We start from the raw sequence: 16,631 nt of genomic DNA, 5'->3' as shown, positions 1-16,631 counted from the left end.
CTCGCTGCCGCGCCTCGCCCGAGGGCGCGCGGGGGCCCCGCTCCATCCCGCGGGCGCCGGGTGCGTGCGGGCGGGCGGGCGGATCCCCAGCCCGCGCCGGGCGTGAGCGCCCCGTCCGTCCCCCCCCTCCCTCCCCGCGCCGAGGATGAGCGACGGCGGCGGGGAAAGTTGAGGAAATCGCCCACATGCGCTGCATCAGGCCGCGGCCCGGGGAAAGGCAGCGAGCCCAGGTGGGCGCCCAGAGTTTGAAGCCCGCGGCGGCGGGAAGATGGCGGAGTGGAGCTGAGAGCGGGCGCCGGCCGCCTTGGGGGAGCCCCGTCTTCACTCGCAGCCGTCTCGCCCCACGCAGGACACATGCAGGCCAAAAAACGCTACTTCATCCTGCTCTCCGCCGCCGCCTGCCTCGTCCTTTTGTTCTCCCTGGGAGGCTTGCAGTTCCGCGCGGCCCGCGCCCGCGCCCGGCGGCAGCAGCCCCGTAGCCGGCATGGCCCGCAGCCCGCGGGCAACGAGCGGCCCTGGCCCCGCTTCCCGGACGCGCTGCGCCCCTTCCTGCCCGCCGAGCCGCCCGACGCCGGCGGCTACGACGCGCAGCTCTCGCCGCGCCAGAAGCGGGACGCCAACGCCAGCGTGTACAAGGGCAAGAGGTGCCGCATGGAGTCCTGCTTCGACGTGGCGCTCTGCCAGCGCACCGGCTTCAGGGTCTACGTGTACCCGCAGCAGAAGGGCGAGAAGATCGCCGAGAGCTACCAGAACATCCTGGCCGCCATCGAGGGCTCGCGCTTCTACACCTCGGACCCCAGCCAGGCCTGCCTCTTCGTGCTCAGCCTGGACACGCTGGACCGGGACCAGCTGTCCCCGCAGTACGTGCACAACCTGCGCGCCAAGGTGCAGGGCCTGCACCTGTGGAACAACGGCAGGAACCACCTGATCTTCAACCTCTACTCCGGCACCTGGCCCGACTACACCGAGGACGTGGGCTTCGACATCGGGCAGGCCATGCTGGCCAAGGCCAGCATCAGCACCGAGACCTTCCGGCCCCGCTTCGACGTGTCCATCCCGCTCTTCTCCAAGGACCACCCCAGGACAGGCGGGGAGAAGGGGTCGCTGCGGTTTAACACGATCCCTCCTCTCAGGAAGTACATGCTGGTCTTCAAGGGGAAGAGGTACCTCACGGGGATCGGCTCCGACACCAGGAATGCCTTATACCACGTCCACAACGGGGAGGACGTTGTCCTCCTGACCACCTGCAAGCATGGCAAGGACTGGCAAAAGCACAAGGACTCGCGCTGTGACAGGGACAACAGCGAGTACGAGAAGTAAGTGAGCCCCTTGTGTGTGCCAGCCGCCGGCCTCCACGTGCTCGCAGCTGGGCGATGCCGGCAGGCCACGGGCGGCGTGGGTGTAGTGCCCCTTCCCTGGGAGAGTCTGGCTCGGTGCCCGCAGAGCTGTGCAGGGCAGATTGGGGTTGGGGTTCCCCTCCATGTCGCTGTCCCAGGAGCTGATGGGAGTGGAGGCAGGCTAAGCTGCTAGGGGGTTGTGGCTCGATCTGTCCAAGGCTAGTGACCTGGGGAGCATTGGCACGCCTGCTGCCAGGCAAGGAGGTGGCTGCAGCAGTGATCCCTTCCTCCCTCCCCAGTCCTGAAGTTCTCTACGGAGGGCAAAGTTGGAGGGAAACCGCTGGCAGGTGGGGGTGGCAGCCTGGGTGCTGAGTGTGCCTCTTTCCAGGAGCACTTGCCAGGTGGTCACTGCCGCGGGTGTGCTGGTCGTATCCCGCAGTCTTGCATCAAGTGACCACAAAACCCAGTAGAGGAGACAGACCCCACTGACTGACTCAAGTCCCACATACTCTTTTATGATGGTGACAGCTCTTTCCAAGGGTGCAAATAGCTTCAGTTCATCCTGTAACACTGAGAGAGAGAGAGATGTATATATGGTGCTCCCTTTATGCTGCCACTGAAGGCGAGTTTAGCCACGAACTTCTGAAAGACTCAATAACTCTCTCCCTTGCAGTCTTGCAGTTTGTATGTGTAGCTGCTGAAAACATCGCTTTACAGGCATTGCTGCTGCGGAAGGGCAGTGCTCGTTAGTCTGCTCAAAACTGCTCAGTTAATTTAAATGCTGACCACTGCTCTGTTTGTTGCAGAGTAGTTGTTCTCATGCAAAAGCTGCATAGTGTGTTTCCATGCTACAGGAGTTTAAAAAAAAAAATGAATTGGAGCAGCTTTATATTGCTGAGTTAGTACAGCTGCATCAGGAATTGCCAAAGGTTTGCAATGCCTAGTGAAATACTACGTGGAAGGAAAACTAATCCTGGAGGAGAGTAGTGAAGAAACTATGCAAGTGTTAATACCCACCAAAGTTTCTAAGTGGCTTCTAATTTCCCACGCAGTCCTTAGCCACAGAAGTGTGGTAACGCTGCAGCATAAAAAAGCTGGATCTTTATTTGCCTCCTGCTTTTTCTTAGGTCACCCTGGGGTGGGGTGGGAAGCAACAAAAATAATTGTTAGGCTTTGAATTCCATTCACTTCTGAGTACAGAAAATTAATGATTAAATTTGCAATTTGATTCATATGCAAAAACTCAGTATAAATCCTAAGAGTATGTTGAAGTCAAATTACCTTTACATTTTGCTCGGGAGCTGGGGTATCTTTTAAGCGGTGGATAGTAACTGATGATCTTCCTTTGAACAGAATATTGAAAGGGACCTACTGGGAGTGTAGTGTTTGAGAGACACAGAGAGAACCCACTATAGCCTCTCAAGACTGTCTTTACTTGGGATATATTCAAGTTACCTGGCTTAGTCTAAACTTTTCACGTCCTTTAGCCACCCTACTAAGTTCTGCAGGATGCAGTGTGATATAAAGCTTTCTTTTAAAGTCGGTAAGAACAAATGGACAAAAATATCAGGCAGAAGTTTGACTCTAGGAAACCTGAATACTTGTTACATAAAATATCTATGCAGTTTATCCACACTAAAGAGTGCACAGTGCAAACAAAGGACTATTAATCCATGTGGTGTGTAGTGCCTCTTATCCCTAAGAAACAGGAGTCACTATGCCACTGAAATGCAGCCATAGCTGGGGTAGAGTGCTGAACCCATTTATTAATGCCTAGCAGTGCCATGAAGTAGGCGGAGACAGGAAGTGAAGATGATAATCTTAGTAATTTAAATCTGTTCAATTGCAGTTATGGTCAGCACACTGGGACTAAGCTCACTTCTGTGAATGCCTCTAAACTGTATAAAGCCTTAACTTGGAAGACAGCACCTGCCACAGCACATTGCTGTCCCTTACTGCCATGCTGAGGCATTGATTCAGGGCTGATTTATAGCAAAGTGTGCCACCTACCGATACACCAGTACCACTTCCTGTAATATCTTGGGTTTTCCTTCTCTTCCCATTCCAGTACTGCCTGTGTCCCACTGCTCAGCTCATGAAATCTGCCAAGGTCATGTCCTGAGAGAAGTGTGACTCCAGTCAGCTAGTGGTATTTCTTATATATGTATATCTAATGCATAGATGTGAGGGTTGTAAAAATAGTCGTCAGCTAACTGTCTGAAACTTTCCTTTGAAATATGATGTTGCACAAGGCTGGATTAGTTGCAGAAGAAATGTCTTAAAAGGGTTTAAAAGACTAGGCCCATGCTCAATCCAAATTCACTTCACAGATTTTTTTGATATGAGCAGAGCTGCTTTTACTAGTGCATTTCTTAATTTGATTAAGCAACATGTCCTCATGGTTTTAAAATGATGTGCATTCTCCAAGTTTTGTGCATTAGAAATGGATTAACTTGTCCGTATGGAGTTGGACAAGGCAAATATTTCACTCTCTCTGTCTTCTGTGCCAATTTTTCTTTAATTTACCGTGGCATTTATACTACCTTGTTTTCATGTGATAGACGGGCGTGTGGTTCCTCTGCATACATATACTGGCCCAGAAGTATTGATTCTTGCAAGGTGAATTGTGAATGATTTTTCTTTTTAGCTTGGCTACAGGGGAAAACCCTATGAAGCCAGATAAACTCAATGATCAGATTTTAAAACTTGATAAACTCTATCAACAGAGTAAGGTTATGATCCATTGCCTTTATTTCTGATTTACAATGTCAATTATTTGCAATGAAATTGTGTCTAGAGAGAATTGTTTTCTGTCTGGCTCAAACATGAACTGCATTTCTGCAGGATCCAGCTTTCCTTCCACCCTCTCTAGGAAATCAGAAAAGATAAGAAAGATGACTTCTCTACCTGTATAAAGGGAAAGTGTGCCATCCTTTCAAAGAAGGACATATGTGGCTGTCTACACAAGTTGTATTAAGAGATCCATCTGCATGGTGAAGCTAATTAATTTTCATCAGAGTTATGCATCTCAGCAGATAAAGCTGATGCAGACTAAAATGAATTGCATTATCGTGATTAGACTGCTTGCAAACGTGGTTTTAAAAAAATACGTTCTGTGTTATGCCCCTGATTCCCTTTATCATGGATGGCTTGTGTAGTCAGGTGGTAGAACCACTGGGTTTTTAAAATTCCTTTGCATTAGAGTTTTTGTGTTTTTGCTTGTATTTTAGCTTCACACTTTCCAGTTTTGAAAAAGGTTAAGCAAATAAACCAGTCACTGACACTTGAATACAGGTTGAACAAAGGGCTATATGTGCACGCACGTGCACACACGTGTGCACACACGCACACAAACGCGTTTCAAATTGCTTTTTTGGGAAACACTATTACAGTTGACTCTTGGTGCTGTCAGAAAAAAAAAACAATGACTATAAATTCATACTGCTTGCTTACCTTAATCCAACTAAATACTTTCAAGTTATTTGTCCCAAACCTGAAATAATTTAGGGAGAAATATAGCAATGTGTATAACCCATATGTTGCCTTGGTAAAGGCTTAAATAGCCCTGGTTTTGGGAAATGGAGACTTTGGTAATGAGTGGAATCAGAATCAGAAGTTCAGGACCTGGTCCAAAACTTACTGAAATCAGTAGGAGGCTTTCCATTGAGACCATTGGACCAGTGTATTAATCCCCAACCACTGGTAAAAATCTCCTAAACAGAGTAGTTGAAATTACTGATGGAAACTGCATGCATGGAAAAAATCTGTATGCTGGCTAGGAGAGAGGGATGCAGAATACATTTAGAGAAATCTTGGTGTTCTCTTAGCTACATAGAAAGAGGTAGTTAGCCACGTTAGTCTGGAGTCATGCAGAAGACAGGGTATATATGCTCCTTTACAGACTGACTGAATCGTCTGTAATTTATAGATGTATAATTTAAATATACCTCTGATTTAGTTAGTGTAAAAAGCCACAAATCTACCCTGTTTTTTGCTTGGCTATATAAACCTTTCAGAAGAGAACACCACATAAATGCAGCTCAACATCCTTCCTGCTCACATCTGCTGTGTTCCTCAGCCAGTTGATATCTAGATACAGGCTGGAGTGTGTGACCCAGACTCAAAATGAGAAATACAGAAAAATGATGTGGGATTAATTTTACCAAATTCATATGGAAGATCAATAATTTGGGGCCCAATAAAAGTGGCGTACCCTAAAAGAGGAATTTTTGAGAGGTATGTAACTACACACCACTTGAGTTTTTCCATATGTCTAAAGGGAATATAGAAGCTGCAGAACACAGTATAACTAGGTGTGAGTAAAAAGTATCTATAAATGTGTGATACCTGTATAAGTCTATACTATCAAACAACGTAGGTGTGTGGTTCTGGTAGCTTAGTGGATTCCGTGTAGACAGGAAAGGCCCACACACTTCCACTCTTTTTGGGGTACTGTAGGCAGAGAGGCTGGTAGCTATGTTGGGCAGAAGGTAGGGTACGGTGGTACCTTAAGTATGTTTGTTTGTTTTTTAAAGTGACGCTTAATGTGCATTAACATATTTTAATGCGCATTAATTAAATAGTATGGGATATTTTTACTGTGCTGTGGGATGTGGTGCTGGGCATTTTAATTAGTGAGTCATGCTAATTAAAAGCACCTGTGTGTCAGTGTATCGGCACCCCTGCCTGTCCCTGTGCTGAAAAAAATGCCCATTGCTGTTTTGGGGATGCTGATGCACGTGATATGGATGGCTGCCAGAGAGCATCTATTTCCATGCTCCAGCGTGTCAGACTAGGCCCCCATGTCTATAGGAGCCCATAGAGACTAACTGGTTCAGAGGGTCATGAGTTTTCATAGGCAACAGCTATAAATGGACCTGTGGAAAAGATGCTATGAATGAACTTTGTGCAGGTCCATTCATAGCATCTGATGGGATACCATACTTAACTTGAATGCATCGTGTTGAAAGAACTGTTGTCCAATCCCTGCTTCACCTCTTATCTCTAAAGCAGCTGTTCTGTGTACTAGCACCTAATACAGAACAGAATGGGGAAAAGGTAGTTTAGTGCCCTTCTTCTCACTTACCACGATTGGAGTGTGTGCTTCCGGGTGTTCGCTATTGAAATTAGAAACTCTAGGACCTAAATATTGGTTTTGGGCCCCCTAGTCTGTAAAATACTTGAGATTAGCTTAATCTCTTTTCAGGGGCCAGGGAATAACATAAACTTTATAAAGTTAAGTTTGACAGGAGAATAAAGATTGTTGACTTTCAAATATGTTGGGTTAAAATATAAACGTAACTGTCACCTTTTGTATAAAACTGGTTACTGATTTGGCACCTTGTAAGACAGACTTGTTTAAAAGCTTCCTTAGCTCATCCTTTAATCATCTGTTTACAAAGGGGCAAGAGCCATGTAGTTCATTGTGGATGAAGAACACAATTTATTGGCTATCATGAGGGCCAGTCTTCTCCTGTTTGAAACGAGTGACCTCAGTAAGACCAGCGGTGGCTTAGAGATTTTATTCATTTATTAAAATTAGCCCTCTTTTCCAGATCTACATTTTGGATGAAGTTCAGGACATACTAAGAGTTCCTGCGCATTGTATCAGAGCTTCATAGCTCCTACAAGAAAATCATCCCCAGCAGGCTGTTATCCTTTCAGATTTCTTAATTCTTTGAGAATTTCTATTTACCCATTTAAAATGCTTTCTTTTTAAAATGTAGCGAACTGGTAAGTGCCAAAGCCCACTTGATTTCTCACAAATCTGAGAAATTTGAAGGAGCTGTTTTAACACTTTTTTTTTTCTGCTTTATTTATGTACTGAAAAGTCTCTTTATGTGTATGCAAATAGAGTTTCAGGGAAAGCTGTTGGAGCCACTACCTAGAAAATCCCAGGCCTTTCCTGTCTGTGGAGTCTCCCAAGTGAAATCAGCCCTTAAGGCTAAAGAAGCTTCTTCTGTAAAAGCTGGGAGCACCAGTGACAATAGCAGCTGTAGCGTCTTCAGACAATGAAGATGCCATTGCACATACATTTTGGTCTTGGACACTCATTTTTCATTGATAAGTTGTTTCACTTTACCTCCCCCATAACATTTTCTTCCCTTTCCTTTATATTCCTCACCCTGTCCTCTACATTGTCCTTCCTTTTCCTATTAACCCCACACCTTTAAGTCTGCCCCCCAATGTATTTTTTTTTTTAAAGAAAATTTAAAATAAGGAAACAGTTTAGTTAAAACAATTAACCTACTCCTCCCTATTTGCATTGCTCTGCTTGCATACCATGTCCTTTTCTCCACATCTTTCTTTCATCTTGTCTATTTAGACAGTACGCTCTTTGGAGTGGGGCATGGTTTTTTACAATGTGTTTGTGCACTACCTAGTGATGTGTTGGGTATAAATAACAACTGATAGACAGTTGTCATTTGTATGACAGGGCTGAACATTTCTGGATTCTGTGGTAGTTTCTTCAGAGCAAGGGCAGTTATTATACATGTAGTCAAAAGCATGAGAGGGCCCTCAAACAGATTCAGTGTATGAATGGTTGTACGTACCAATGTACTTACATTGTAGGCCTCAAACTGAGCTCTTTGGCTCCTTTCAGTTAGGAGGATACTTTCCCTTGGGAAATCAATGTAATTTCCTGCTTTTAGGGTTTCTTGAACTTCTCAAGCAGTTAATACTCGACTCTCTTGGTGACAGGCAGAGGTAGTTAGCTGTGTTCGCTTGAAGTCAGGCAGAAGGCAGGGCAGGTGTCTTGGGCTGCTTGCAGATATGGAAAAAAACCCAAAACTGGTGCCTTACTTTAAACTCAGTGCGCTCTGGCGCCGAGCTGAGCGCACGCCTAGAAGAGGCAGCACCTTAATTAAACCCAGCTTTCCCAAAGTCTGTAGAGATCAGGTGCTTTAGTGGCACTTTTTTGGTGCTTTTACCTAGTAGCTGATTGAATTGGCTTTAGTTAAAAGCACCAAAAGGCCCCACAGAAGCACCCAATCTTTACAGGTGCTGTGGACCCAGGACGAAGTAACATGCTGCTGCTTCTGGTAGGGCATGGGGGGGTGTCCCCCCACATCTGTCAGCACCCTTAGACACTAACTCAGAGAAACGTGAGCTTTTGTAAGTGACAGCCAACTTCTTTAACGTTTGACAAAAGCTTGTGCTTTTCTGAACCAGTTAGTCTCTATGGTGCCACCCTGTCCTGCCTGACATCTCTCTAGGTGACAGATACTGCTAGTTAGCTCACGGGCCTGGCCTGCTGTAGCTCTTCCTGTGTTGGTTAATTGTTTTGAACACCAGTGTGAAGTTACTTCTACTTTCCACGTCTAGGATAGCTGTGTGTCAGTAACTGGTATTTTGCAGTTAAACGGTATATAAACAATCCTCCTTCAGCCAGGCTGTTTCAAAGCAAAATGCTTGGTATATCAAGAGGACTATCTGAAACTGGTAAATACTAAATGCTTATTTGTTCAGTGGTTGGAAGTCAAGAGGATTTGCTCTAATCTGATTTCTGGGGCATGATCTGTGGTCCCTTTCTCCTGTCCAAGGTTTCTGTCCTAATATCACAAGAGTTCGGGAGTCAGTGGTAAATAAACCACTTCCTTAACCAGAAAAATTAACCAATGGGTACCCAGTCAGGTACTTGGTTGAGAAATGAACTTAAATAACATGCTGTGTATACCATTAAGAGGACTGATTTCCCTTCCATAAGGCGTGACTGTGTCCAAGTGTGGCGATGCAATATACACGTTTCTGTTCCGTATTGTATGTGGATTACATTAGCACAAAAGAATGTATGAGCATAACTTCAAGTTGTAGTTACGATTCCCTGGCTTTCCCTGTTTGTGGGTGCAAGAGAATGGTTGGGTTCTGATCTGTTTTGCTGTGCAAAGACGCGCTATTAGAAATCATGATCTTAAATTGGGCAAAAGAGCCCAGTGCACTACAATAACAGCAGGAAGGGGCACTTTTTTTCTTCCTTATGCATTTTGTGCTTAGGGCGTTTCCTGGTGCATCTTGTTTGAATACTTTCAACATTGATTTTTCAGGTTTTGTTTCAAGTCTTTTATTTTAGAGTTGCAGCGATACCTCTTTCCTTAGCTCCCTGTGTCCCTCACAAAGATTTATGTCAGAGATTGTGTGGTCTTTTGTGCCTGCTGACTTTGTAAAGTGATGACATTTCTGTTAGGTTAATGTGGCTCCCATTTCATATTAAAGTAGATCAGATTTTTTAGCTCTAGTGCAATTCTTTGTTAAGCCGTCACATTAATAAAGTCATTGCAAAATATCCCATGACTTTCCAATTTCTTTTTATATCATAGAAGATGATGCACCTGAGGAGATCATCTAATCCAGGCGTGTCATACTCACCTTGGGCTCTGGGCCTGATTGAGGCTGAAGGGGCTGTTCCCGAGCCAGATCTGGCCCAGGGGATTGGGGAAACAGTGGAAGAAAAGCCAGCAAGAGTGGGCCTGGCAGCCACAGGGTAACCAAGGGTTGTGTTGTACATGTTTTATTCTCCCTCAGCTGCCAATGGCCATGTCCACCAGGGACCTAAGACCCCAGATTGCATGGCAGGCACCACCTGTCACTGGTCACTCCTCTAAACTCTGTGGCCCACAGTGGTGTACATGGAGCAGCTCTGAAAGCTGCATTTTGGCTGTGGACCGTGCGTTTGACATCCCTAATCTAATCCATCCTCTTCCCCAGGAAGGATCAGCTCTTTTTGAGCTGTTCATGATGGCTGTTTGTTTAGTATGTTCTTTAAAAACTTCCAGAGATGAAGAAGACTTAGTGTGGTCCAAAGTCAAAGAGTGAGGAACTCTGGCTCTGCTTAGTTCTAGTTTGCCGCTGGGTCCCAGCCTGCCTGGGCACTTGGAAGGAGTTACTTTACTCCTCTGGAACTCAGTTTCTGCTCTTCAAAACGGGGGCAATATTTGCTTTCCTCTCTGAAGCACTTTGAGATCTATAGAGAAGTCCTGCATGAGACCAGTGTTGTCTTTATGCCAACTGTTATCTCAAGAAGCAGTGGATGTAAGGTCTTTTTTCAGTGATGGATAAGTGATATTTTATGCTGCTTCTAGTAACGTGTTTTCTGAACTAAGACTCCCTTGTCTGCTTTATTTGTGACAGAGCTGTGCTGGGTCAGAGTATTGAAGGGGATGGCTTTGTGAATTTTAGCAGACACAGTTTTCACTCAACCCAACCCAAATGTCAACTCTCTCACAGCTGTTATAGGCATTGCCATTGCTGATAAATGTTACAGTGACCTTGCAATTTAGTTAATAAATTCAGTAAAGCTATTCTTTCACAAGTTGAGTCCTTTCCCATGACAATTTCTAGTCCAGAAATACATGAAAGCTTAAAAAAAAGGTTCCTAAGTGAATTTCCTGTTTGTTCACTTTCTTCTCTAATATACTCTTTGTGTATCTGAATGAAACAGAATTAGGGCTAATTTGGTTGATTGGCTGCAAAACAAAAGTATTCAGTGCTAAGAATGGGAAATGAGAAGGCCTCTCTGAAATGTTACTTCTTTGCATAATTGGAATAGATTATAATTATATAGTTGCAGTTTTTAACTTTGGATTTGCTGTAAACATGGTCACATGAAATGTCTTATTGCTCACTTTTGACAATTTAAACCCAAGCTCAGTCCTGGGGATATGCGTATACGCTTCTATAATAGCATTTCCTGTTTCAAGCAGCGTGACAAGTTGCATTAAACTGACTCTTCAATTCCTCTTCAGACTCCTCCCACTAAATTACAGCTGGTCAATAAGACTAAGTCAAAATGTTGACACAAATCAATAAGATCAATCATCTGCCAGCTCCTAAATAGAAAGTGAGGGGGAGAAGCTGAAGGTCTAAGCATAGCCACAGATGAAATAATTCCCAGATGGAAAACTTCTGCCAAGACACTTCTTAAGAGTATAAATGAAAGCCCTGTCCCATTAATAATGAATTAACTGGGGCTGTAATTCACTGCTCTCTGCCCCAAAGAGTTTGCAGTCAAATATCGAGCAAGGCCATTCACTGGACAGCAGTTGGGCAGGGGGAGGTGTGTAATGAGAGATTCCTGGAAGGAAACGAAGACTGTTTGTCTTGTACTTGTGGAGAGAGCTGAGCAAAATATGAGGAGTGCTAGCTTGAAGCTGGGGTGAGAGGACAAGACCTTTTAGAGGGCAGAAGAAAACTGCAGGTTGGGTTAACGTTGCATCGTGAGGCAGAGGGAGATGGGTTTGCTATGATCAGGGGCAAAAAAACAGTGAAGGGATTTGGAAGTGGATGCTGACATAGTTGTATGGTTGTTGCCATCCTCAGTAAGTTGTGGAGACTCTTTGTTAATGGAAGTCACATGCATCTGAGAAATGAGCTTTCCCTGCAGGTTTGCTTATGTGAATGTTTGAGTAGTGTCTTTTACAGGGCTTCTCTCTTCCTGTGTGTACGTGAAAAAGGGGTGGCCCAGATAGTTCAGGGCCTGCCTTTAATGGCTATTTTGCAGTGCGTGGAAGTGGTGTTGTAGTTCTAGCAATGTTCCTCCTTTCTTTGCTGCTTCCTACCATGATGCAAAGTCTATGCTCACCACTCCTGCCTTCTAGCTTGTTCTGAACTGCTGCTTTCTTTTCCACCTACTGCACGTGAGGGTTTGTTCCCCTGCCCCCTTACCATTTGGGGCATCCGTCTTCCTTCGCCTCTCCAAAGAGGGTTAACCTGCAGTGCCCCTCAATGCCTCTACCTAGCTGCAGCACGTTAGAGCCGGTCTGAATGTCTTCTCTGGCTCTCCGACCACCCCATTAGCTGGCTCCATTTTCTCCACTGTATTAGCTGAAGCAGAGAGCTCCTTCCTACCTGTTTGTAGAGAGACAAAGCAAGCAGAGCACAGGGCTCTAATGGGGAACTCATTATTACTATATTAACAAATTGCCCGTCAAAAATGACTGGGGGGTGGGGACGGAGCATTGCCACCCACCACCCCGCACCGCCACTGCCTCCCAAGGTGTAGGGTGGGAGTTTGCATGTGGCTGCTGCTACCGCCCACCACCCCGTGCTGCCGCTGCCCCGCATCCAGCCATGCTCCATCCTCTTCCCTTGCCCCCAGCACCACATCCGACCCCTCACCACTGCCACAGTCTTGACACAGCACTGGCTGAAACCATACCCTGCTGGGAGCCATGCCCCCCAAGAGCGTCATGGGCAGGCAGACAAACACATATACAGATGGGCTAAGTCCCTTAGATGGATGGATAGATATCTATCTATCTATTTATCTATCTGGAGAGAGATCTGTATCTAGATAGATAGATAGATATAAATCCTTACACTGTGCTGCAGTGTGAAGCCCATTTTGAGTCCTTGAGGTGTTAGTTCTTGTGCTATGTAAGAAGTTTAGCGAGAGACCCTGACTCTACCCCACAAGTGTCGCTTCTTTTGATTTTTTTTTTTTTTTCTTCGCACCTGCAAATAATTGTAGACACATTTGATAGCAATACCTGATTTACTGGTGCAATCAGGTAGCGTGATGTTTCACTGCTATGAAGTGTGCCATCAAAATTGCACCCACTATTGTCTGCAGGTGTAGAAATGAAGGCCGCTTTGGCAAATCAAGCCCATTATCTGTAAATGAAGGGAAGGACGGTTCTTGTCTTATAATCTCTGGGTTCAGAATTCTAAAGTCTTGATTTGAGTTTCTCTGCACATACCCTTAGCAAGCTATTTCAAGAAGATAAATACATAAATGTTTTATCACCTTGATTTGCCATCAACCGTTGTGCTGGGTGCTAGTAGATGGATTTTTTTAATTAAATATAATTTATCTAATCCAAGTGGGAAATATAAGTATATGATTTATTTTGTGTACGGTGATTTTAGGATTCTTTAGAAGGGAGGAAAAGTAACTCCCCTCCCCTCCCCCTTGAGGGCTGTTTAAAAGCAAATAAGCAAAATCAAAACAAACTGCACTTTAGTAAAAGTAATATATTTCACACAAGAAGGCAAATAAAAGCATCTGATGTGCTGGAACTGCAGTAAAGCTGAAAATTAATAATCAGTGAGCTGGCAATGGAAGAGACTGCACTCATTATGAATTTGAGGAAATGTGGAGATAGCTTATTAAATATCAAAATATTTTAATGCTTAAGTTGCTTCAGTCAGAAATGTAAAAAATGACTAATCTCCAGTTGTAGCCCTCAATCCTGCATGCAGCGCATAAAGTTAAGACTGAGGCTGAAAACTGCACATTAAGTGTCTCTCTCAACTTTGATCAAAGGGAGTTAAATTTCAGCTGAGTATGACTTCTTAGAGACACTTTTTCTCTACTGTAAAATCTTCAGGAAAAAATGGGGTTTTGGCTACCTAAAAATCATGAGAAGCAAGGAAACAAACAAAAGTCCTTCTTCTCTTTCTCATTCTGCTTCTTACCTTTGAAAGGTAAGGCTGCTACTTGCATTATAATGGAATAATATATCAAGTGAGTGATCACATCAGGCATGGACACTTACCAAATCACAGTGAGATAACTGTGAATAACTCTCTAGTTTCAACAATTTGCATGGCCATTAACAATTGATGGGTTTCCCTTAGAACCGCATTATCTATGGCAGCAGGATCTATTCCTGTATACCGTTTCTGCATATTAAGTACCAGAGAAATTCTCAAAAGTAATGGTAATAAAACTGTACCAGCAGCAAGGTGAACGATATCAGTCAGAATTTTAAGGCAACTTTTTTGAAGACAGGGAACTATTTGGGGCAATCATGCATAATATTCTCCTTTTCTGTCCCACAGTCTCCCTTTGAATACAGTGTTTAAGTTCTGTAGCTCTTATTTCAAGCCTATTGTTAACTTTCCTCGTTATTACTTGTCATGCTTTCAGGCTCCAAGTTTGGATTTGGGAAACAGATCACTTTACTGAACAGGATTTTTTTTTTTGGCTTGGACACAGATCTCAAGCAGCTTTTATGTATAGTTGCCATAAGATAAATCATGTATGCACAGCTAAATTTGGCATCCACAGATCACTAGATATTTCTTTTATGGGAGTGTATTTCAGGTGGGTGTGAAAGATGAGTTGTACTTCTGGGGATCATGCCACCATTTTAATCAAAAACCACGAAGCCCCTTCCTCTCAGTACTTTTATCTGCTGCCTCCAGAATGTCAGAACTCTCTGAATCCTCCTGTCATGCTGATTTCTTTTTTTTCAGACACAAGCCGCTCTCATCTATCTTTTTTCTTCCTCTTTGTCCTGCTCTTGTGGCAAGATTAAAGGGAATCCAAGAGCCGGAGATGGGAAAAGGCGGAGTTATCAAAGCGTGAGTGGTATTAGGGCTCTATGAAGACATGGGGATGACACTTGAAAGAAAGAATAGGGGTGCAGAAACATTTTTCTGTAGACTTCAACATACCATAGTCATCTGCTAATTTGAACACACACAAATGCAATGGCTTTTCCATGTCACTCACCAAAAAATTAATTGTGGCATACTGTAATAGGGTTTTAGTTTCACCATTTTTTTTCGGAATAAACTCCTGTAGATCCTCTGGTTTTTTATTAAGCCATATAATCAATTAGAAGCTAAATTACAACTGTTAAGACAAAAGAACAAAGACTACTCTGCATGCTTAGGGTCCTATAAACCAGCACAAATGGGAAGAATTTGAAAGCTGTGCCTACCAGCTGCAGAAGCCCATCCTCATGGGGAGGGAATTCCCTGGGCAAAAAACCTACCTGTCTGGAAGCTCCTGCCTCTGACAAAACAGACCAAAGCTTGTGAGCCAAGTGTAGAAAAAACCCAGCTTGTCTGGTGCTGCTGGTGAGACATTAAGATTAAGGCAGCACTTTATTACCTTGCATCTAAGTTAAAGGTTTCATAAGCTTTAATTATGTACTGTTGATTTTTATTTTTTTTAGTAGTTACAACAGTTACAGAAGACTTGCGGCTCACACGTTTTTTGAGTCCTTGATATAGAAGAACCTTCTGCTCCTAGGTAACTTCCAGATCAGCTTCAAAAAACGAATGACAACCAAGGGCAGTGATACTCAACAAGGGAACTGTAGCACCCGGGGGTGCTGTGAGATCATGTTAAGGGTTCCACTGGATGCTGTACATTAATATTAGCATGGTTAGGTACTCTTATTGCATCTTAATGACATTTAAAACAAAAGAAAAACCAGTGCTTAAACTGGGAGAACAGATTTTCTAATAGTGTGCAAAACGCCTGCACATGATTCACAAGATAAACCCAGAGATTTCAAATGTGAATCCATAGTGTCAAAAATATTCTAACCTATTTTGGTCTTCCTGAGTTCTTTGCAATGGAAGAATTGTTCTATTAATTTTTTTCCTAGGTAGGAAACAAGGGAAAGCTAAGAGTTGGCATTTTCTCAGAGGTGCGTTGAGTCCAGAAGGTTGAGAACTACTGACTAAGGGTATGTCTACACCGCCTCCATGCCAGGAAAAGAAGCATGACACATCTACTTCCTCTTCTGTCTGAACCACGTCCTGGAAATGAGACAATTTGACTACCTTAGAGTGGTCCTGACATGCCCATTGCTGCTCTTAGGTTCTTTGTCTTAGGCTTGCTTCTGGATGTCCTCAGGACTGCTCTAAGCTGGCTACATTGCCCCAGTTGTGAGATTTGGTACGTGCTGAGTGGGAATGAGTAGATGGGACCTCTCCCTGTTATAACATGAAGACATATGAAGAACATAGGTCTTTTTTGTAGAAGGTAAGGTGAGGTCTGCATTTTAGAAGCAAACTTTTCTAGTAACCTGGAGATAGTGGGAGGTCTGCAAACCAAGGCTGGAACATAGCAACAGCAAAGATGTCCAGAGTTATCTCTGAACTCTACAAATATCCTCCTGTAGTGGGGCTATCATGTCTCTTTATCCTCTTCTTTCTACATGTCTGCACCATCCTTGTCAGACATGCTGCTGCTTTGTCTTTCTTCTTTGTTTCGACCATAACAAATATCCCTGCTGCCATGATTCTTAAGATGTGTTCTTACAGTGGATCCCTAATCCTATTCTTAATCACTTACCCTAAATATTTATCATAAAATCAGTGCATTTTACACCTGCCATCTTCAAAAGAGCTCTCATCTCAACTGCTGCCGGGCTTCTGATGCCTGTTTCATGTCGTGCAGTGGAATACAAATAACAGTAATGAATGAAGTGATTAGAATATGCATTCATTTTTTGTTTGCGTGCTTGTTTACGGCAAAGGAACTTCATTGAACTTCAATGAGAATAGATTATTTTTTTTGTTCCATTTTCAGTTTTTAGTGGTTTGCAAATGTTT

General features: G+C 44.0%; 1 protein-coding gene across 2 annotated transcripts in view; it reads left to right on the top strand.

Moving 5' to 3' along the window:
• The first annotated feature begins 348 nt into the window (after positions 1-348).
• The window catches only part of EXT1 (exostosin glycosyltransferase 1), a 243,222-nt gene continuing 226,939 nt past the window's right edge, over positions 349-16,631 (top strand). For both annotated transcript variants that reach the window (XM_090040542.1, XM_090040541.1), the window contains exon 1: positions 349-1,316. In XM_090040542.1, coding sequence (XP_089896668.1) covers positions 355-1,316 — 962 coding nt within the window. In that variant the 5' untranslated portion in view covers positions 349-354. The remainder of the gene's footprint in view (positions 1,317-16,631) is intronic.

This window comes from Crocodylus siamensis, chromosome 3 (assembly GCF_052110815.1).
Source record: "Crocodylus siamensis isolate JL-2025a chromosome 3, ASM5211081v1, whole genome shotgun sequence".
Taxonomy (NCBI): domain Eukaryota; kingdom Metazoa; phylum Chordata; order Crocodylia; family Crocodylidae; genus Crocodylus; species Crocodylus siamensis.
Note: the sequence above shows the minus strand (reverse complement) of the source record. Positions and strands in the feature narration are given on the sequence as shown.